The sequence below is a fragment of the Narcine bancroftii genome, chromosome 2 (assembly GCF_036971445.1).
Source record: "Narcine bancroftii isolate sNarBan1 chromosome 2, sNarBan1.hap1, whole genome shotgun sequence".
In the NCBI taxonomy this organism is placed as follows: domain Eukaryota; kingdom Metazoa; phylum Chordata; class Chondrichthyes; order Torpediniformes; family Narcinidae; genus Narcine; species Narcine bancroftii.
In genome coordinates, this window is record NC_091470.1 from 96724731 (window position 1) to 96747616 (window position 22886).

Consider the following 22886-nt stretch of genomic DNA (forward strand, 5'->3'; position numbering starts at 1 on the left):
TAAGCAATCCCTTACTATCACCGATGGCAGAGGGATTACTTAAAGTGGGACGTGAGTGGAAAGAAAAAGGTTGAGAACCATTGGTCTAAATAAACACCTGGATTGACCCGGCACTGAGGGCAGGTGGGATTAATGATGTGGGTGCTGGTGGTTAACACAGATGTGGAGGGCTGAGTTGCCTGTTTCCATGCTAAATGCCTCTGTAAAGTTTATGGTCACCCGATTGTACAAGTACAACCCAACTAAACAGTTTTCTCCAGTCCTTGGTGCAAGGGAATGGGATAGGGAATTGAAATGGGTGGCTACAGGGAGATCCACGCTGTTGCAGCAGACATAGATGTGAACGTTTGACAGAAAAGGTTTACTGATTTGGGCGGCATGGTTAGTGCAACACTTTTACAGCACCAGGGATCAGGACTGGGGTTCATATCCCGCGCTGTTTGTAAGGAGTTTGCACATTCTAACCGGGTCCATGTGGGTTTTCCCCAGTTTCCTCCCACTGTTCAAAACTCAGCTCTGATCCCTCCCGTGCGGGAACTGAACAGTTGTACCTACGTGCTGAGGTGGGAGGGGAGGTAGACGCACAACCAGACATAACACACATACAGACAAACAATGCAGTATGTTTCCCCGTATCCAAAGTTCTGAATACCGAAAAGATCCAAAGATCTGACATGGCAAGTTGAATAAACTTTCTCAGCTGATTTGCTCATGTGGGGCTCTGACACTCTGTTGGTGTCAGTTGGATAACAACGGAGCTCTCGTGTGCTGTGCAACACAGTGAAAATGTCTGACAGAATTATTGAAAGACTAGAGCAACATGCATTCATAACAGAACAAGAATTGTTCAGTTTATAAAATCAAAGAGGGACTTTGAAGGCAAAAACCATTGTTTTTTGCTACGGCTAGGGCTATCCTAACAAATCTTTTTTGTGCACCATCCAAATCAAGTCCAAATTCTTTGTAGGCAAAAACCACTGTCAATGAAGCAGGTGACACGCAAGGAAACATTTGAAAAGGTTGTTGAGAATTTCTTGTGTTTGCGCTGCAATTATCTTATTTTGTAAGCAGAGATCAAGTTGTTTTTTTTGGAACGCATTAAATATTATTTCATGCTCGGAAAGTCGGCCGCCATTTTTTGTTGTTTAACCACTGATACAAGGATTCTGATGATGCTCCTATCTGCTTAAAGCCATTAATCCAAAAACTGAAAACCATCTGGTCCTGAGCATTTCAGATACAGGGAAATGTGCTGTACATCTGCAGGACAAGTATTTCATCTGTACAAATAAATATTGTTTCATGAATACGAGAGTCTCAGTGAGTGCAAGCAGTTCCTTTGGTTGTTCAGCGTTCTCCACTGCCCGTAGGAAGAAGCTGTTCCTCAGCCTGGTGGTGCTGGTTCTGATCTTCCTAGATCTCTTCCCCAACGGGAGCAGCTGAAAGATGTAGTGCGCGGGGTGGAAGGGGTACTCAATGATTTTGCGTAGCCTCTTCAGACATGATCCCGGTAGATTATATCGATGTGGGGGGGGGGGGGTGGTGGGGAGACTCCAGCCATCCTCTCTGCCACTCTTATGGTCCTGTGGATTGACCTCCGAACTGTCTCTGCAGCAACTGTACCACACTGTGATGCAGCCGAACAGGACGCTTTCAAATGAGCTCCTGTAGAAGGATGACATGATGGCGGCCGGTAGCCTCGCCCGCTTCAGTCTTCTCGGGAAGTGCAGTCATTGTTCCACTTTCCTAACAAATGAATGTGACAACAGGAATCTGGGATCACATGTTCAGCTGCTGCTCTGAACCTGACCCTTCCCTTTGTTGCCATGGACCACCATAGAGCATCTGCCACACAGCCTGAGGCCATTCAGTCCATCACCTTCTGGCTGGCTGACAGTCACCCAACCAGCCCTAGTCTCCAGACCCAGTGCAGGTTTCCAACTGCTCCCCTCCCCCTCCCCTCCCCTCGAGGGAGGGAACTCCTTCCCTCATGAACCCCATCTGGCCTCCTCAGCCTGCTTTCCTCAGAAAACGAAGGGTGCCCCATCCTGCTGCGGGCCATACCTGCAGTAATTGTGACTCCCGAGCCCCAGCTGAGGGGCCTTGTGCATCCAGGCGTTGTGTGGCTTGGCACGCACGTCCTCAGAGTCCCAGCTTAGGCAGGGCCTCCCGTGCTGAGAGTAACTCCTGGTTCCCCGGTACTCCGCACCATCCTTGGTGGAGCACTCAGTGTTGAAGCCTGTGGGCAGACAGAGGCCGGGTTAATGCCCAGTCCCCATCACTCCTCCATCTTCCCGAGAAGAGGGAGGCCCAGGGGGGAGGGGGGGAAAACCCACCGACTTCACACGGGACGGACAAAGAAAGTGCATACTAGAATGTGACTCTATCAAATGAGGTGGACGTGCTCTTGAAGGGGAGTTAGGAGGGAGGGGAAATGAGGCGAGAGGGCATGGTTGGCACAGCAGTTGGCACAACACTGTTACAGCCCCAATGACTAGGGCTGAAATCCAGCACAGGCTGAAGGAAGTTTGTGCGTTCTCTCCATGTCTGCGTGGGTTTTCCCCGGGTCTCCACCCTTCAAAACATACTGGGGATTGTAGGTCAATTGGGTGGCAGGTGGATCTAGGACCAGAAAGGCCTGTTACCGTGCTGAATGTCTAAACAAATTAGAGAGCAGAGAGAGAAAATGTGGCACATTGGAGAGAATGTGGGGAGGGGGAAGTGGATGCTAGAGAGATGGATACCTAATGGGGGCACACCTGGGGGAGTGGGTGAGCGAAAGAGTGCTGAACCCAAGAGAGGGAGACAGCAAGAGGGTAGCTGGTGGGGAAAAATGGAGGCATTGGGGGGGCTATGTCAAAGGTTAGAGGTGCAGAAGGGCATCATGTCAGAGAGGTTTCCCCTCACCCCCTACCCTGTTCCTGCTGGAGAGACTGAGGGGAAAATGGGAGACTTACGCTGAGGGCAGGCAGGAAGGCTGCACTTGGCCCAGGTGAGGACGTGCCTATCGTAGACGTGGCACCAGGGCATGGTGTCGTTGTCAGGGTTCCTGCAACAAGACAGAGGTTAGACTCACATCTCAGCCAGGCTGGAACTTCCCGGCATGGAACATCTCGTCTTGGACCCCCAGCACAGGGAAATCCAACCTGGGCCCCAGCAGTCATTCCCACTGGACTTCCCCAGCACAGGTGTTCGAACCTGGAGCCCAGGGATATTCCCACTGGATCCCCCCAGGGTAGGGACGAGGTGAAGGGGGTAGGCCTGAGGAAATCAGGCAGGGGCTGGGGTTTTGTCTGTGTGACTAGAAACTGAACCCCCTTCCTCGACATCCAGACAGGGTTTGCCCACCACTCATGGAGACAGTTTTTGGCCCTCCCTGTTGGGGAACAGTGTTGCCCCTCCATGGGGCCAGTGTTGCCCCCCTCCAATGAGGAGAGTGTTTCCCCCCATGGGGACAGTGTTGGTCCCCCTCCATGGGAGAGTGTTTCATCCCTGTGGGTCACTGTTGCCCCCCCATGGGGAGAGTATTTCTCCTCTGTGGGGACAGTGTTGAGTCCCCCCGTGGGAAAAGTGTTTACCCCACCCCACCCTCCCCTCCCCCCATGGGGACAGGATCAACCCACCCCCACCCCCCCAACCCCACCATGCAGAGCCAGGCCCAGCCCTACCTGCAGTGGTTGTGGTTACCCAGCCCCCACTGCTGGGCGGAGGAAGCGCGGCTGTTGTATTGAGAGCGGTCCAGGGCAGGCAGGTTCCAGTTCAGGCACGGACTGTGAGTGCTGCTGGTACTCCAAATACCGCGGTAGCTGGTTCCCCGCCCCATGTAGCACCTCTCTGCTGTGTCTACAACACAAAGCATGGGGTCAAGGCAAGGCAAAGGGGCTGTGGGCCAAGCAGAGGGGGTGGGGGAGTAGGTAAGTGGGGTCAGGCCCGTGCAAAGCTGGTAATAGGCCTAGGCCAGATGGGAAATGTAGGCCCCATTTCAAACAGCTCATTAAGAGCATGAGTGCATAAAATGCAAAAGTCAGCTCTAAACAACAAAGTTAATAATTAAACAATTAATTTAAAATATGATAACATATCTTTTATTAACAGGCATTGAAACTACTCACAGGCCTGACTATATATTTATAAACCAATTGCACGACACAACAAATATATGAGCATGAAGAAACTGGTGGGGGAAGACAGGCTCTATCAAGCAAGGCAGACACGATCACTCATTCCCACGTGATGCGTGTGCAGGGTGAGCTTTGTGGTGATCGTGAGAAGAGTGGGAAAAGATACAGTTTCTTTGTGTGTCTGGCCACCACAACAAGATTCATATAATAAATTTGGAACATGTTGGTTTCAGTTTTCTGCCCTTATTTATTCATATTTTATCTGTATTAATCTTTTTAATGAATCTTCTTTAAAATATTAATATTTTTGCTAAAGGATTCCCCCTTTCATTTTCTTTACAAGGGTCCCCCATTTGCCTCTATCGGAGGAGTTGGCCACCCTCAAAATTGTAGGCCCATGCCAACTGGCCCACTGCCCCTTCTTCTGCTCTGACCTGGGGGGATGGGATGAGGGTGGAGGGGGTGGGGTAACAGCAGTAACACCTACCGATTTCACAAAGCTGCCCCCTGTAGCGGGAAGGGCATTGGCACACGTGGTGTTGGGAGTAAATGGCCTGCCAACACCTCCCACCATTGTAGCACTTATTCTGTGAGCAGTCTGTCAGAGAGCACAGAGAGCAGTTAAACATGACGGCTGTCAGGGTCCCTGACACCTATATAATCTCCCCAAGGCCCGTAGGTGATGGTGGTTCTCCGCATCTCCTGGGACCCGGCTGGCCCTCCGCTCCTCCCGGGACCCTGGCGGCTCACTGCATCTCCTGGGACCCTGGTAGCACTCTGCCTCCCCAGACCACAGAGTTCCTCCACCCCCATTTTCCCCCTGCACCCTGGGACCCCAGTGGGTCTCCACACACGCCACAGCATCCCTCTGGACCCAGAGGCCACAGATAGCCTCCGCTGCTGGCGCACGGTGTCCTCCATTGTGAGCACCCTCGTGGGGCACTCCCGTATGCCCGTCCCCTCTCCTTCAGGAACCAGGGCAGCACAGGACCACTCCTATCCTGTCCCAACCTCCACCTGCCTCCTCCCCCCACCCCACCCCAGAAGCAGGTGATCCTGGACATGTGGGCTCTAGACCCAGTGAGGGAACGGCGCAAGGCCTGGCACATGCGGGACCACCGCCCGCAGGACTTGGGCTGAGGAACTCCTGCCATGCTCACCTTGCACAGACACACTGTGGCACCGGATCTTCCAGCCATTACACCGGCAGTACTTCACATATCTCCCCTGCAGCTGAAGCCAAGTTTCTCCTCGCAGGTACACCTTGGAATTGCCTCGGTCTGTACAGTGATCTGTAACGGTTAAAGCATCCCGGGTCAGTGAGCAGCAGCCAGGCTAACATCTGGCCAAGCAGGTCAGAAACATCTGGACAACTGGTTAGAGCAACACTATTAAAGAGCCAGCAACCGGGGTTCAAATCCAGCGCAATCTGTAAGGCTACGTTCTCCCTGTATCCGTATGGGTTTCCTCCAGATGCTCTGGTTTCCTCCCACCCTTCAAAACGTACGGGGCGGGGGGGGGGAGGGTGGAGGTTAATGGGGTGTTGTTGGGCATGGGCTTGTGGGGTGGAATGACCTGTTAATGAGCTGAGAGTAACACATCAGATGCCTGGTCCTCCATTCACCAGGATCACAGGCATTTTTCAGTCTTATCTGCAGAACCTTTCACAACGTGATAGTACACCACCGGCCTTCTGCAGGGGGCAACCTCTGTACCCGCAGGAGTGTAAGAGGATAGGACAACACCTGGCTGGCTGTCAATCAGTCAGCCAGAATGGATAAAGCCCCACCCGGTCGGGTGTAGATCACCCTCCGGGATATAAGCCTGAGCTGGCCTCTCAAGGCCTCACTCAGAGTTGCTACATCTACATCCAGCCTGGCTCTGTGGAAGTCTTTGTGGATTAAAGTCTGTTGTACAGTATTTACTTGTGTGTATCTGATTCTGGCTAACAGCACACCACACACAGCCACTTCACTACCAATCTCTTTGGATGCTGTTGACACCCGAGTCTCAGTAGTTCTCTGAATTTAGCATCCAACAGAAGGTATTTCTCCACATTTTGTCCAAAATGACCCTGTCATGTTGTGACCCGGGTTCTAGATTCCTCGCCTAGGGAAATATCTTCCCGACATTTAACCTATCAACAGGTAGAAGAGTCTTGTGAGGTCGCCTGTCATTCTGAGCTCAACAGGGGTCCTGCCTCCTCAATCTCTCCTCAGCTGACACATCTGCTTTCTCGAGGGCAGTCCAGGAACCTCTGCTCTCTCTCATCTTAGGCAAGTGTAAGGACTGTGCAGAGACTCCAGGTGATGTTGTGATTGGAGTAAGACACCTTTTGTTTGTCCTCACACGGGTCTCCTGGGAGCAGGAGGAAGCGATTCAAACCAGATCGTACCTCCTTCTACAGACGCACTCACACCTCATCCTACACATACACACACCCACACTTCCTTGTACACACACACTCACACCTCCTCCTACACTCACACACACACTCTCATACTCTGATACTCTCACACACACTCACACCTCCTCCTACACACACACACACACACACACCCACTTGTGCAAATAGTTAACAAGCATTGGAACCCACGCTTCATGGTGAACTCACTTCGAGATGAATGGATCCCAAATTTTCTTATTCCTCTTCTGATCCGCAGGGGCTCCTGAAAGGGAACAGATCAAGGATATAAGGGTCGGGCTTTACACCCACGGCTCTGTGAATGGCCTCTCCTGCCGAGATCCTGCACTGTTCTCCTCTCCCTGGCCCCGAGCAGTTCCCTCAGTGGGTCTGGATTAGACACCAGGCTGCCCTTTCTGAGCTCAGCTTCAGACTGTCCACAGGCTTGGGGTTTGTGACAGGTAAAATCTGAAGGTCGAAGGATTGGGGTAAAAGGGGCAGATGTCAAGGGGGCAAGGTAATGGGGGTGGTGGTGGTCGAGAAAGGGGGAATGGGGTCATAGGTCAAGGGAGCATTGAATGGAGCAGAGTTCAAGGGATCGAGGGAGAATGGAGAGGAAGGGGGTGAGGAGGGGGATGAAGGGAGGGAGAGGAGTGAGGAGAGGGAGGGAGAGGGTTGAGGGGGAGGGGTGAGGAGGAGAAGAGGGATGAGGGGGAAGAGAGTGGGATGAGGAGGGGGAGGGAGGGGGATGAAAAGAGTGGGGTGAGGAGGGAGGATGAAGGATGAGTGAGGGAGGAGGGTGAGGAAGGGGGTGAGAAGGGAGAGTGATGAGGAGGTGAGAGGGGTATGAAAAGTGAGGGGTGAGAAGGGAGGATGAAAGGAGAGGGATGGGTGAGGAGGTGGAATGGAAGGAAGGAGGGAAATTGGTGAGGAAGGGGATGAAGGGAGGGAGACGTGAGGAGGGGGTTGAAGGGAGGGAAATTGGAGAGGTGGGGGGGGGAAATGCACCACCTACCTCTGCAGCAACAGTGAGGCCAAACATCAGGGCCACGACCACAAAAACTTTCAGCATCATGTTCTTCATCTGTTCTGCTCCTTGACTCGTTCTCCTACACAGACGATAAGGATCACCGTCAGAGTGGTGTGTTCTGGTCAACCTCCCCTCAATGCCCTACCTCTGGGGAGGCTGCTCCTTAGACTGGCCCTAACAGAGATGGTCCAACATATTAGGCCAAAATTTCCCCAGTGTAATGGTCAGAAACCGGGTGTTAAGTCTCTAACATCCTGGGATTTCACCTTCAAGACATGGTGTCTTGGCCCATTTGACCAGTGCCATCCTTTGTTCAGCCAACAGCCTTCTCAGCTTCATTCTTTATTTCAGCGATTTTTCTCCATCACCCATTAGAACGTTTGGCCTCCATTGCTCTTAGTGCAGTGTGCATTAATGACATGTTCACTTCTCCTTGGGGATCGTCTCAAATCTGGCCCATTAGATTCCAACCACGGGGGTGACTTCATTTATTCCAGCAACCCCTGACCCCTACCTCACTATGCATTGTCTTGCTCTCATGATCCCAGACCCCAGTCTCCCCCTAGGCCATGGCTCACATTCTTTGTTCCATTCCAGCATGCGTTCTCAGCCCTCTCTCCAGCATGCCAGCTCCTCCTCCCCCACTTCCCCAGGTCTGCTGCTCAGACTTGGCACACCGAAACGCTGGAGGAAACTCAGCTGGTCTATTCAGCATCTATATTGTCAACGTTTCGAGCCCGTGGAAGGATTAGAAAAGGCTGAGGCAGAACGTCTCAGAATTCTAACAACAGGGGAGGAATCCAGACCATCAAAAAGTGCTAATTGGATATTTCAATGTGTTTATGATGTGTCTCCAGCCCGTTGTGTTTCACTCTGCTGCTCGGAGTTCACCATGGTATGCCAACAGAGGCCAAGCTAGAATTTTGTAACTTAAATGTTGTACCCAACACTTCTGCATTTACAAAGCCCAAATCTCCTATTTAAAAAGGGGTTAGAGTTATGGTTGGTCCAACGCTTTACAGCGCCAAATTCGGGTTTGAATTTGGTGCTGTCTGTAAGAAGTTTGTATGTTCTCCCGAGTCTGCGTGGGTTTCCTCCTGGTACTCCAGTTTCCTCCTTCTATTCAAAATGTATGGGGATTCCAGGCTAATTGGGGTATCATGGGCCAGAGGGGCCTGTTACTGGGCAGTATGTCTACATTGCAGACCTGTATGAACTACCATGAGATGTGACACTAGAGAAAGAGAAATTTTAAATTTAGAAAGAAACTGGGGCCTGGGATCATGAGGAACACTGCTTCGTCGGGTTGTATTTGTACAAGCAGATGACAATAAACTTGACCTGACCTCCAGACCTGGGCTCACGCCAGTTAGGGTCCAGCACAAGATGTTAGCTCAAAGATTCCCTGGGGAAAGGGCAGAGAAGTTCCAAACACGAGGGTTTGGCAATGCTGGGTGGCAAGGGTTTCTCTGACATCAGTGTGGTGAAGCTTGCCTGATTCGTGGTGATGCAGCACAGGCCCTCGAACAGGATATGAAAGTGCCTGAAAAGTAGTCACGAGCCTCAGACTGAGAAGGAAGGGATCGCAGGGTGTTGAGAAGGGGAAGGTACCCCTGTTTAGCATCAGTGGGAACTGACAGCTTTGTAACCATACTGCCTATGCACCTTCTATCTGATCCATGCAATACCTGCCCTTGGAATGTCCAATGTCACAATACTGCATCCAACAACCTTCTTTTGAAAATATTAGACACACAGCACTGTAACAGGCCAATTTGGTGCTATGAGTCCATGTGCTCCATTAACCCGATACGTTTTTGAAGGGTTTCTGTGTAAGTAAGGAGGACATTGGAGAGGCAGGGCTAGATCAACAAATCAACGTAACACTGCATATACCCCTCCTGCCTGATCCTTCTGTTGCATGCTTCACTGTGAGTGCAGGAGAAGCCTTCTTCTGCATAACCTTTATTTGAGCTTGCCTCAACGTAGAACAATTACAGCACAGAAACAGGCCACCTCGGTTGGTCCCTCTAGACTGAGCCGAAGCAGGATTTGGCAAGAACGACATGGGACAGAACAGAATGTGCACTGAAAACAAAGTACTTCTTGAAATAACAATTTATGAATTGGCATAATACATGAGGTACAACATAATTATGTTTGCTGTAAATAGAGAGAATTTTCTCTGCACCCACCCTGCCCTGGAACCGTGCAACACGACTCTCCAACGAACTGACTATTTCAAGCAACATTGACCTCCTCTGAACCATCCCTTTATTTTGTGCAATCCGTGGGAGAGTACGGGAGTTCTGGGTGGCTTGGAGGGGATGTTGCTCTGTGCCTGTCCCAGGGGTACTCCTGGGTAGTGGGTCACTAGCGGGCCAGCAGCGCTGGCCTTTGAGACGCTGCAGTCGGAAGAGGGTGGGAGATTTTCCCAGCCCTCCATCCTGTCGGACAGCTGCAGCACTGTGCGGGCCTTGCCCACACTCCCAGCCTGCTGGATGTTTCCACGGTCCAAGGACTGGGATGTGGAGACTTTTCCTTTGTTTATCTGTTCATCTTTCTTTTCTCTGTGTACTGTAAACTGTGGAAACAGTTCCGATCTATTCTAGGTCACTGGACCTTGATGTTCTTTCATTTACACTGCTCTCTCTAAGCTGTGCACGTATGCGAACCAGCGCACAAAGGAAATTAATGTAGGCATAAAAGATCAGTTACCTAAAATAATGTAGTAATTAATAATAATACTTATTGAAAACCATCTCTTAGCTAGCTGTTTCACTTAACTAATTAGTTGGTTAAACAAACTTGTTTTATGTTAAAACATGCAGTTTTATTAGCCATGAGAGATGGGCCGTGCCAAAATTATCTTGAAACAATTTCAAAATATTTGCACGATGTAAGATTTTTGTGCACGCTGACTTATAAAAATTAGAGGGAACATTGATTATGAGCTGTCACCTTGAACAGGCAGAGAAGTTGGACTGGTTGCCTGCATGAAGGAGAGTTCTCCCTGCTGCATGGGGGTCACACTGAATGCCACAGTGAAATCCAAGACACACTGGCAAGATGCTGGGCTGTGATCGGGAGCAAACAGCCCACAAATACAAATCTGACGTTTGTAAGCAACGTTCACAAGATCACATGAGTCTGCTCTGTCATTCTAATCATGAGCTGATCCATCCTCCCCCTCAACCCCACTCCCCGGCTTTCTCCCTTGATGCCCTGGCTAATCAAAGACCTTTTTAAAATTACATTTATTTAAATATTTTAATTTAGACATACAGCACGGTTACAGGCCCTTTCAGTCCATGAGTCCTTGCCGCCCAAGTAAACCTACAACCCCCGTTTTGAACAATGGGAGGAAACTGGAGTCCCTGGAGAAAACCCACAGAGACACGGGGAGAACGTACAAACTCCATACAGACAGCGCTAGATTTGAACCCGGGTCCCGATCGTTGGTGCTGTAACAGCGTTGCACTAACTGCTATGCCAACCGCTGAGGGATAAATATTAGTCAGGGCGCTGGGAAACACTCCAGGCTTCTTCAGCTTATTGTCCTGGTCTTTATGTTCTTAAGAGACGTGGACCTGGATGAGATGAAATGCAGGGCAGTGCAGCACTCTGTCAGCCCTGGATTGGGATTTTAACCTACCAACTGAGGCATGATTGGCCAGAGGGCTCTTTAGGGCAGCAGCCCCGATGACTGAGGCTCAGTCCCGAGCTCTGCTGCTGTCTGTGTGAAGTCCGCACGTTCTCCCAGTGACTGCGTGGGTTCCCCCTGAATGCTCAAAGGCCAGCAGTCAGAGTTAATCGTCCCCCATGTAAGGAGAGAGAATAAATTGCAGGGAGCTCATGGAAATAAGGAGCAAAGTGGAGGGAAGCGAAGAGAACAGCAGTCAATGCTGTACAGGTATTCAAGATCCTTGTGGGGGCCAAACTGGGAGACCTGGAACTGGTCAGGGAAATCTACAGGTCTGGCAGTGGTGGTGGGTGGAGGAAGAGCAGCTCCGCAGTTTCTCTTCGTATTTCAGTGTTGGTTGATCTGCTCCACCGACTGATGCAACTCATTCATTCAGGTGCCTTGCCGTTCGGCGTGGGCGATCATGGTTCTCCCTCCATTCCGTTCTCTGCTCTGACCCTCCGAATTGTAGTTGTTGTCTCCCCTGTTCTCCTTCGGTGAAGGCTCCGTCTTTGAGCTGACACCATCATCGATGTTGAGTTCATGATTATACAAGGAGAAAAATACTGAAGGATTTCCTGTCATCTTCTTCAGTTGCAGTCTCCGTACTGGATGAGAAACCCTGGCCATTTACCAGGATTTTTAGTTTTACAACCATAAATTCCAATTTGTAGAATCTGCTTGTAAGAACCACCCCCCGTTTGCAATCCACGGCTTCATGTGACCCTGATTTAGAGGCTAAACAGGTCTGACGCCTTGCCCAAGGCTCTCGGATGAAAGGAGCACCCTACACCTCCTTTTGCTGAGTAATTGCGCAGCACTAGTACTGACACTGCCCCCTCCCAGGCCTACACACTCCTCGCGGGGTCGCAGGTGACCCACCCCGCCCCAGGGCCGCTTGGTCACTCACCCACCCCTCCCTGGACCCACCCCTGCTAGAGCCACTAGATCACCCAGCTACCCCATCCCAGGGTCGCTGAGTCACCCACCCACCCCTCCAGGGATGCTGGGTCACAAACCAACACCAGGAACCGGGTGGGGGTGTCATATGGAGTAAATTAACCAACCCCGATGTTTGGGATGTGTGAGGAAACCAGAACACCCTGGGGAAAAAGCACAGTGACAGAGAGAATGTGCAAACTCCACACAGTCAGTGGCAGAGGTCAGGTTCAGATCTGGGTCTCCGAAGCTGGGCGGCAGTGGGGGTTTATCATGTCTGAAACTAAATGGGAGAGCATTGATGAATACAGAAGAGCAGAAAGATTTAGGAGTAACGGTACATCGTTCCCTGAAGGTAGAAACTCACGTGAATAGGGTGGTGAAGAAGGCTTTTAGTTTGCTGGCCTTTATCAATCATTGCATGGAATATAGGAGTTGGGAGGTGATGTTGAGACTGTATAAGACGTTGGTGCGGCCTAATTTGGAGTTCTGTGTGCAGTTCTGGTCGCCTAATTATAGGAAGGATATAAACAGAGTGGAGAGAGTGCAGAGAAGGTTTACCAGAATGTTACCTGGGTTTAAGCATCTAGAGTATAGGGAGAGATTGGACAGATTAGGTCTTTATTCTTTGGAGCGTAGAAGGTTGAGAGGGGATTTGATAGAAGTATTTAAGATTATGAAAGGGATAGACAGAGTGGATGTGGATAGACTATTTCCGTTAAGAGGAGGAAAGATTAAAACAAGAGGACATGAGTTAAGAATTAAGGGGCAGAGGTTTAGAGGTAACATGAGGGGGAACTTCTTTACTCAGAGAGTGGTAGACGTGTGGAATGAGCTTCCGGGAGAAATAGTGGCGGCGGAGTCAATTGTATTATTTAAGAATAGGTTGGACAGGTATATGGATGAGAAGAAGATGGAGGGTTAAGGGCATTGTGCAGGGAGGTGGGACTAGAGAGGGGTGTTTGGTTCGGTGTGGACTAGAAGGGCCTAATGGCCTGTTTCCGTGCTGTAAAATTGTTATGTTATGTTATGTTAGATCCTACTCAGCACTCAGGGGCCGGACGGAGCTGGGGGATGAGAAGGATCAGGCTTTGTCCTGGTACCGGATTTAGATGATGAGGCCCTAAACTGTATAAAGCTTGGAGGCTCCTTGTTAAAAAATTACAATACAAATTATTTTCAACTGAATGAATTTACTGATTATACATTAATCATTTGGTAGCTTGGTCTCTACCACAGATTATAATATAGTACAGCCTGGAAACAACATTTAAATGTAATTTTTAAAATAATTTTAACATTAATATATTTTTGATGCCTCTGTGGATTGTGAGGCCCTAAACTGTAGCTTGTTTAGCTTATGGCTAAATGCAACACTGTTCCCACTGTGCGTGCTCTCCCCATCTCCCACACTACAGAGGAGGGAGGGCCGGGTTTCTCCCTCTTCCTTCCTTTCTCTCTCCTTCCCTCCCCCTCTTTCCCTTACCCTCCCTCAATCTCTCCCCCTCCCCCTCGCTCCCTCAGCCTCTCTCCCTTGATCTATTCCCACCCTGCCCTCTTCATCTGTCGCTGTTTTTACCAATAACAATAAACCCATGAATCCCTTAAAACCTGCTTTAAGCAGCTTTCCGCTAATCCCACCCTGCTACATTGTTGTTTGTCCTGCCTGCCTCCTTGTTTAGAATGTTCCTACATGTGAACATCATGATCATTAGGGCAAAACCCAATGTTTATCCAGTTCCTTGTGACCTTCTACCTTCTGCCGAAGAGAATTTAAACAGGATGTGAGTGTCCCTTTCATTTGATAAATTTTAATTCACTTCAGATTTCAAATTCCTATGATGTAATCAATGAAAATTTTGATTTAAGTCCTCCAAGTAACAATTAAATTAGGCTGTTTCCCTGAAAGCTGCATCCAAGGACCTGTTTAAACTTTGCTGACAACTGCAAGCTGCACTCAAAACAACATCTGAAGGGGAATTGCAGGGCGGATACTGAGTAAACTCTCTCTTTAGTTTAAAATTGATCTCTCCTATCTCCCAACGCTTGCTTCTTCAGTTCTCCCCAAGAAACAGTGTCTCACTAACCCCACGCTCCGATCTCCCAACGCACGTCTTCAGCTCTTCCCAAAGAAATACAATCATGCTAAACCCACTCCGCTCTCCCACCACACCCAGACTCCAACTCCCCCCTGTGAAACAGTGTCTCACTAACCTCACGTTTCATTCTCCCACCACACCCAAACTCCAACTCCCCCCATGAAGCAGTGTCTAACCTCACACTCCACTCTCACAGGACATAGGAAAGCACAGCGACATAGAAAAGCATATATCTGTGCCAAATATGATGCCCAATTAAACTCAAACTCAACTATCCATCTCACTCGAAATTAGATGCTCAACTAATGTAATGAACCTTCGTTTTCTAAATTTATGGGGTCCTTTCCTTAATTATTTTCAGAATTCATAAGATTATTGGATCCCATTTGGTTGTCCTTTCCTTCATGCATTAATGGAACAGATATGTTTATTCATAACTTCACAAGGGAAGGGTTAGATTATTAGAATAGTTTTTGCTTTATATACATTTTTTGTCTCTTTCATAGGTTGTTTACAGCTATTTGTTAATAAAGGTTTACTTTGTTAGATATATATTCTTGTTATTACCTATATATGTGTGTGTGTGTGTGTGTGTGTGTGTAAAACTCAAAAATATTGGAAAGAGTTTTCTGGGTTAGTATAGATTGGCACAACATTAAGGGTTGAATGGCCTGTAATGTGCTAATGATGTTCTATGTTTGCCCAACCTCTTCCTGAAGCTCATAGCTTCTAATCTAAGTGGCATCCTGGTAAATCTCTTCTGTACCCTTCCCAAAGTTTCCACATTCTTTCTGTAATAGGCCAACTAGAACTGTCCCCATTGTTGTCAGTGCCAACTCTGCAAGGTTTCAGCTGCAACAGGACTTCTTTGAAAAGCCAAGAGAAGGAAGAAATGAGGGGATTGTTTGCAGGGGAGAAAGAAAGCAAGGGTTATCATTGCATTCCATTGGAACAAAGGGCACTCTTAGTGAATGAGCCTTGCTTAGTCATGCAATGTATCACCACAGAAATAGTTGAAAGCAAGTCCTTTCCCCAGCCTGAACCTCTGCTTTTACTTCAGAAAAACAACAATGGAATGAAATATTTGCCGGAGATTTCTCAGCTGCAGACTGTGGCAGGCAGGCATTCTCTACTTGTCACTCAGTGACTCTCAGAGATCACAACTACAATTCATTCTTTCGTCCAAGGCAGACAAAAGATTCTCATGGGTCTGTGATCAGAATGGACTGCACAGGACCAGCTGGCATTGGGAAGATGATCATCAGCTCTTCCTGTGCTTCCAACAATGCCCAACTTTGGTGTCAGCAAATAAGACCTATTCAGCCCACGCGCGCCTGCCCTGCCGTTCAATAACGAACTGATCCATTTCACAACTCATCTCCACTGCCCTTCTACCTATAATCTTTGATGCCCTGGCTAATCACTCTCTGCCTTAAATACACTCAATGACTTCCACCTCACCTTGTGTCCAGAACCTCGCACAGCACCCAGAGAATGTAACTACTGGTGAACAAGCCATTAATACTGATATTTAACCCATGTCCCTGTTTTCAGGATCTACCAACAAGCGCATATACTCCATGTCCCCATTTTCTAGCACTGGTTTTATACTGATCTACCAGGTGGTTTGTACTGTAGTTTACCTGTGGACCGAGTCTGGAGTATATATTGGGAAAGGTTAAAAATGGCCAGAGTCCAAAGAGTTAAGAAAGAAGAGGTCCTGAGAATTTTCAATGAATGGAAAGTAGAGAGATCTAAAAAGAGAGGGTGCAGCCAGGAATAGACAGATGAAGAGGTAGACAGGGCCACGGGCAGGAGTCAGACAGGGCCACGGGCAGGAGTCAGACAGGGCCACGGATAGGAGGTAGACAGCGTCACGAGTAAGAGGTAGACAGGGTCACGAGTAAGAGGTAGACAGGGTCACAAGTAAGAGGTAGACAGGGTCACGAGTAAGAGGTAGACAGGGTCACGCGTAAGAGGTAGACAGGGCCATGGGTAAGAGGTAGACAGAGCCATGGATAAGAGGTAGACAGGGTCACGAGTAAGAGGTAGTCAGGGTCACGAGTAAGAGGTAGACAGGGTCAGGAGTAAGAGGTAGACAGGGCCCTGGATAGGAGGTAGACTGGGCCATGGGTAAGAGGTAGACAGGGCCCTGGATAGGAGGTAGACAGGGTCATGGGTAAGAGGCAGACAGGGCCACAGGTAAGAACAATATGGCAGGATACGGGTCAAACGCAGGAAGATGGGCCTAGCTTCATTAAATAACTTGGTTACAAGGACCAATCGGGCTGAAGGGCCTGTATGACTGTGACTCTTATTTCAAAGGAGGAAGCATCATCTGACAAGGCTGAATGAAATGTTGAAGTAATTGCGATAATACCATAGATGTAATTTATTAAGCTTGATAGAACACCCCATTATCAGGGAACAGGAAATTGGAGTCAAACAGCAGAAAGGATTGCCAGATGCCTTCAGGACTGGGAGTCGATGTATGAGAGTGGCCAGTCATTGGGGAAGATGGGGACAAGTGGTTTTCCCCTTGCACAATTAACATCCACATTGGCACAGATTCAAAACATTTTATGCATCCTCCGATAATGTAAAGTTGGAGGACGGCAGTGTTTTGCACCAAGTTCAGTTCAGGTAACTGTGAGGGAGTACATCTTGGTGGCATTACCTGGAAGGTATCAATCCAGGTAGGGTAGGTACACCAGAGATTCAACAGCAGGACTACAAATCTTTCTTCTTTGGCTTGGCTTCGCGGACGAAGATTTATGGAGGGGGTAAAAAGTCCACGTCAGCTGCAGGCTCGTTTGTGGCTGACAAGTCCGATGCGGGACAGGCAGACACGATTGCAGGGGAAAATTGGTTGGTTGGGGTTGGGTGTTGGGTTTTTCCTCCTTTGCCTTTTGTCAGTGAGGTGGGCTCTGCGGTCTTCTTCAAAGGAGGTTGCTGCCCGCCAAACTGTGAGGCGCCAAGATGCACGGTTTGAGGCGTTATCAGCCCACTGGCGGTGGTCAATGTATAGATAAAAAAATAAAGCAAGTGCTAAAATTTCTTTCCAGAGAGATTGAGTTGAAGTTTTAATTCGTGGTTTGACCAGTTTTGTGTGCTGACATCTACAAAAGGATAAAACAGTACACATGCGGCTGTGGAGAACGTTTATGTAAATACAAGTGTCCTAACTCTTTATTCCCTGACCTCATTCATCACCAGCACAGAGACTGGGTCATGTTCTCATCAGATGCCTTGGGGTTGGGCTGATAGAGGAATGTTGCTGCTTGGAGGACATAACCAGAGGCAGTCAGCCAGAAACACAATCAGTAATTCACAAGGACTACTCTATCTAAACAGCAGGAATGTGGAACTCACTCCCACGGGGAGGGAAACGGAACATGGACGATTAAGAAAGAATTTAAACAACATTAAAAAAAACTGCAGATACTGGAAATCTGAAACAAAGACAGAAATATGCTGGGAACCCTCCCCGAAAGATATGAGAGTCATTACTTCAGGTTAGGGACCCTTCTTCACCAGTATGGGGCAAACAGAAAAGCAGGGAGGGAAGAGGGGATTTTCTGACTGGGTGAGGCTAGAGATATCTAGGTTTAAGTTGTAGAGTGTTACAGGTGGCCTAGAGTTCTGGCAATCCAAAACCACCTGTAAATTGGGGGAGCAACACCTAATATTCCGTTTGGGTGCTCACCGACTGGATGGCATTAACAGCGACCTCTCAGGTTTCTGCTGGCCCACTCCCCAATCTCCCCCTCTTCCCCATCCCTCTGTCTTCTTTTCTCCTGCCCTCCACCCCCTTCCATTTACAGAGACATTCCTCCTTCCCTTATCCACCTCCTGCCTGTGGGACTATGCTCCTCCCTCACTATTTTGTTTGGCTGCTCGCTGACATTTTGCTCAGACCTTGATGAAGGTAAATACACTGTTTGACCTGCTGAGTTTCTACAGTGCCGTTTTTACTTTGAGATGACGAGGTTACCCAGGCAAAGGGTTTGAGAAATGAGTTAGACCAATGGTTCTCAACCCTTTTCTTTCCACTCACATGCCACTTTAAGTAATCCCTATGCCATCGGTGCTCTGTGATTAGTAAGGGATTACTTAAAGTGGGATGTGAGTGGGAAGGTTGAGAACCACTGCTCTGAACCTGATTGTTACTGAAATATTCGGCTTGAGAAATATTGTCATTGGCCCAGTTCTTTTGGAGTTATGAAACCGTGCACATAACGAGTCAATGAGGGACGATTAAACAGTAGTTTTCAAACTTTTTCTTCCCACTCACATCCCACTTTAAGTAATCCCTTACTAATCACAGAGCACTGATGTGAGTGGAAAGAAAAAGGTTCAGAACCACAGAGTTAGATGCTCACAAAGGAATGTAAGTAAAGGTTGTGCTGCAGGAGGTGGGACAGTTCCAGGTCAGGCTGTGGTTCCAGAGAGAAAAAAAATCGAAAGAAGATCTCGGACAGATGACCCTCGGCAGGAACATCCGTTTCTAATGCAGATTGAGTTCGGTGATTCAGTTAAAAAACACAACGCTGGAGAAACGCAGCAAGTCAAACAGTGTAAAGATACTATACATAACCAGTGTTTCGAGCTATTGGTTATGCAGTGTTTGACCTGCTGCGTTTCTCCGGCGTTGTTTTTACTTCAACCGCAGCCTTTTCTCGGGAGAATTCGGCTTTGAGTGAAGAAAGCTGCAGCGTGCCCAGACTGCAGTCCAGCTGCCAGTCGGGCCGATAGGTCAGGGCTGGAGGAGGTGGTGGTGAGTTGGCGGCAGTCAGGGGAGGGTCAAGGTTGGGGTTGAGGCCAAGGGCACTCCTCTGAACTGCTCTGCGTCTCCTGGAGAGACAGCAGGATGGGAGGGAAGAGGTCAAGATTCAATTTATTGTTATCACAGTGTCCAAGTGCATGAAAATTTTCTTTGCCTGCTGCAAGACAGAAATTGCCTAACGCCTCTTACAGTCAAAGAGAAGCAATAGAGAGAGGTGTTGCATTTGATCGGATTAAAAGGAACTCTCCTTCGACCCGAAATCTCCGTTTCTCTGTCCATAGATGCAGCCTGATCTGCTGAGTGTTTCCATTCGCACAGGAGACAAGTGAATCCTGACAGATTCCAAAAGTAATAGATTGGATTGGAGCGAAAAAGCGCGGTTCTGCAGCAGGACGGGCAATCCCAGGGCCCAACTCCTCAGGAAGGACCAAGAAGGATTCGAGTATGGGCGAGATTTAAACCCCCCCACCACTCTCTCTCTTTGCTAAAGGTTTGGAATGTGTCACAGGAGCCCGGGCGCACATCGCCTCGCCGGAGACACACAGAGGCTTAGGGGCTCAACACGTTCTGCCGGAGGATCTCAGGTAGAAGAAGAATGGTCGGCTTTTCGAGCCTAAACTCTTCATCCATAAACCCGGTGAGTTCCTCCAGCAGTTTATAACGAGCACATCTCCTAACTATCGGGGCAGATCACCGAAACGCATTTGTGCAGCCGTCATCAGACTTCTACTTGATTTACACTTCACCGGAGTGCTAAATCCAATCTCTCTCTCTCTCTCTCTCTCTCTCTCACACACACACACACACACACACACACACACACACACACACACACACACACACACACACACACACACACACACACACACACACACACTCAAAGCCCGGCTCCCCGTGAAATGCTAATCTCCGGCACATTTCTGCCTCCGTGGGTTGTTATCTGCGGCCAGGGTTCGATCCCAGCCGCTTAGCGCCCGAACTGCAGAACGGGCGGAGAACGAAGCAGGACCGCAACGGCGGAGTAAAAAGAGCTGGGAAGGTGGGCAGAGAATGGGGCAGTGAAAATAACAGTGCTGGGTATAAGGCGCGGAGTGGGGTAAGGTTGGGGAAGAGTCTGGCAGAGGGAGAGCTGGGGATAGGGGCAGAGAGAGAGATCGGGGGACAGGGGCAGAGAAAATCGGGGAGAAGGGCAGAGAGCGGCGAAGAGAGACAGTGAGGGGGCAGAGAAAATCGGGGGAGAGGGGCAGAGAGTGGGGAAGAGACCGTGAGAGGGGCAGAGAAAATCGGGGGAGAGGGGCGGAAAGCGGGGAAGAGACCGTGAGAGAGATCGGGGGAGGGGGCAGAGAGAGATCGGGGGAGGGGGCAGAGAGAGATCGGGGGAGGGGGCAGAGAGAGATCGGGGGAGGGGGCAGAGAGAGATCGGGGGAGGGGGCAGAGAGAGATCGGGGAAGGGGCAGAGAGAGATCGGGGGAGGGGGCAGAGAGAGATCGGGGGAGGGGGCAGAGAGAGATCGGGAGAGAGAGGCAGAGAATGGAGCAGAGAGGAGGAGAGGGGTAGTGAGAGGGGCAGAGAGCGGGAAAGAGACAGTGAGAGGGTCAGAGAGAGATCGGAAAGAGGGGCAGAGAGTGGAGCAGAGGGTCAGAGAGAGATCGGAAAGAGGGGGCAGAGAGTGGAGCAGGGGGGCTGAGGGGGAGAGGGGCAGGGAGTGGAGCACAGGGGCAGAGAGAGCGGGGAGAGGGACAGGGAGTGGACCACAGGGGCAGAGAGAGGGGCAGAGAAAATCGGGGGAGAGGGACAGAGAGCGGAGAAGAGGTAGGGAGGAGGTAGAGAGAAGGGGAGAGGGATAGAGAGGGGTAGAGATCAGCGTGGAGGCGGACAATTTCTTCGATTGACGGAAAATCTCGGTTAAAGATCCGTTCCGGGCACTCGCACTGACCCGGTTCGAGAGGTGGCCAGAGAGAGGACCGTGGGTGAAGGAGACTCACCGATCGGCGCGGCCGCTTCGCAGTCCGTGCTCCGTGAGCGATCCCCGAGGGTGATCCATCCCGCACCGCGGCCGCTGCTTTTGTGCAAGCGGGGCGGTGCCGCGTTGATGACACGGAGAAGCCGAGGGGGAGTGCCCTCGGAGTGGAGACCTTCCCCTTCGCATTCCCTCCCCCCACCCCACCACTTTCGTCCAAGTTGGGGGGGGTTTGCAGAGAGCTGGCAGGGCTCCAGGCAACCCGGCACTCATGGATGGATGTGGATCAGGAGCCGGTGGGACAGGCAGCATCTATAGTGTCGGGTCTCCTTCCAGGAATTAAAGGCCACCGTGTCTGGCTTTTGTTCCCACATTCCCGAAATACCTCTTCATTCACGCATGTTCTCAATTTGAAAGCTTGCTTTCCCCAGAGCTTTTAGCAGTGCATTCATGTAACATAAAGCCCTGCAAAAGGAGAATCATGATTTGTTGTCGTGAAATTCGGTGGCAGTCAGATTATTACCATCTTACAACATTACTATCAAAATAATAGCGCACTAAAAGTAAGGCAGGAATCTGATGGCAACGGGGAAGATGCTGTCCTTGTGCTCGTCTTCAGGCTCCCGGACCTTTTTCCTGATGGTAGCAGAGTGGTTGGGGGGCTTTGAGGATAGAGGCTGCTTTATTTTAAGTCACCGGCTCATTTCGATGTCCTCGATGGAGTGAAGTCTGGTGCCTATGATGTTGCAGGACGAGTTAACGACCCTCTGGGGTTTATTGTGAGCATCGCAGGCAAAACCCTCCTCACCATCGAGAACATCTACGGGGGGACGCTGCCATCAGAGAGCAGCAGCGATCATCAAGGATCCGCACCACTGTTCTCATCAGGAAAGAGGTCCTCGGTGCCACAAGACTCGCCCCACCAGGTTCAGGACCAGCTGCTCCCCCTCCACCATCAGACTCCTCAACAAAAAACTCAATCAGGGACTCATTTAAGGACTCTCACTGGTGCACTTTATTGTGTTTACTTTCTCTGTATCCCTCTCAGTTTGTTTGCATTTCTTTATTTGTTTACATGTGTTCCTTAAGTACAGGGTTTGTTTTGCACAACCAATGAGTGCTGATTCTGCCTCACCCACAGGAAAAAGAATCTCGAGGTTGGATGCAATGTCATGTCTGTACTAGTACAATAAATCTGAAATCTAACCAGTTCCTAGCATAGACATGACCAGGTCAGTAAGTTGGCAGATGATAGGAAGGGTGGAGGAGTTGTGAATGGAGCTGAAGGTTGTTGTAGGTTACAAAAGGTTATAGACAGGATGCAGAATTGGGTGGAGAAGTGGCAAATGGAGTTCAATCCAGATAAACGTGAGGTGATGCATTTTGGAAGGTCCAACCAGAAGGCTGTGTTATGGTCAGATACTTAACAATGTGGAAGAACAGAGGGACTTTGGGGTTCAAATCCATACATCTCTCAAGGTCACAGTGCAGGACAGTTAAGAAGCCCCTTGGGGTGCTGGGCTTCATTAATAGGGGGATTGAGTTCAAGAGCTGAGAGGTCATTTGCAACTCTAAAATCTCTGGAGAGACCACACTTAGAATATTGTGTTCAGTTCTGGTCACCTCATTGCAGGAAGGACGTGGAAGCTATGGAGAGGGTGCAGAGGAGATTTATGAGGATGTTGCCTAAATTGGAAAAATAAGTCTTTTTTTTTAGGTTAATAGAGCTTGGGCTTTTCTCTTTGGAGTGAAGAAGGATGAAAAGCGAAAGAGGTCTATAAGACTCTGAGGGATGGACGACGGCCAGCCCCTGTCTCCCAGGGTGGGGTAGCAAACACCAAAGGACATCTGCACAAAGTGAAGAT

At 49.5% G+C, this 22886-nt stretch overlaps 1 protein-coding gene across 2 annotated transcripts in view; it reads right to left on the bottom strand.

The window, feature by feature from the left end:
- plat (plasminogen activator, tissue) overlaps window positions 1-21246 on the bottom strand; it is a 30582-nt gene extending 9336 nt beyond the window's left edge. Inside the window, exons 1-8 of one of the 2 annotated variants that reach the window (XM_069917550.1) lie at window positions 21047-21246; window positions 7541-7634; window positions 6736-6790; window positions 5282-5413; window positions 4609-4719; window positions 3669-3843; window positions 2958-3049; window positions 2065-2239 (exon numbers count right to left, since the gene is read on the bottom strand). In XM_069917550.1, coding sequence (XP_069773651.1) covers window positions 2065-2239; window positions 2958-3049; window positions 3669-3843; window positions 4609-4719; window positions 5282-5413; window positions 6736-6790; window positions 7541-7634; window positions 21047-21210 — 998 coding nt within the window. In that variant the 5' untranslated portion in view covers window positions 21211-21246. The remainder of the gene's footprint in view (window positions 1-2064; window positions 2240-2957; window positions 3050-3668; window positions 3844-4608; window positions 4720-5281; window positions 5414-6735; window positions 6791-7540; window positions 7635-21046) is intronic. The other variant, XM_069917551.1, reaches the window with a different exon arrangement.
- Window positions 21247-22886: the final 1640 nt, after the last annotated feature.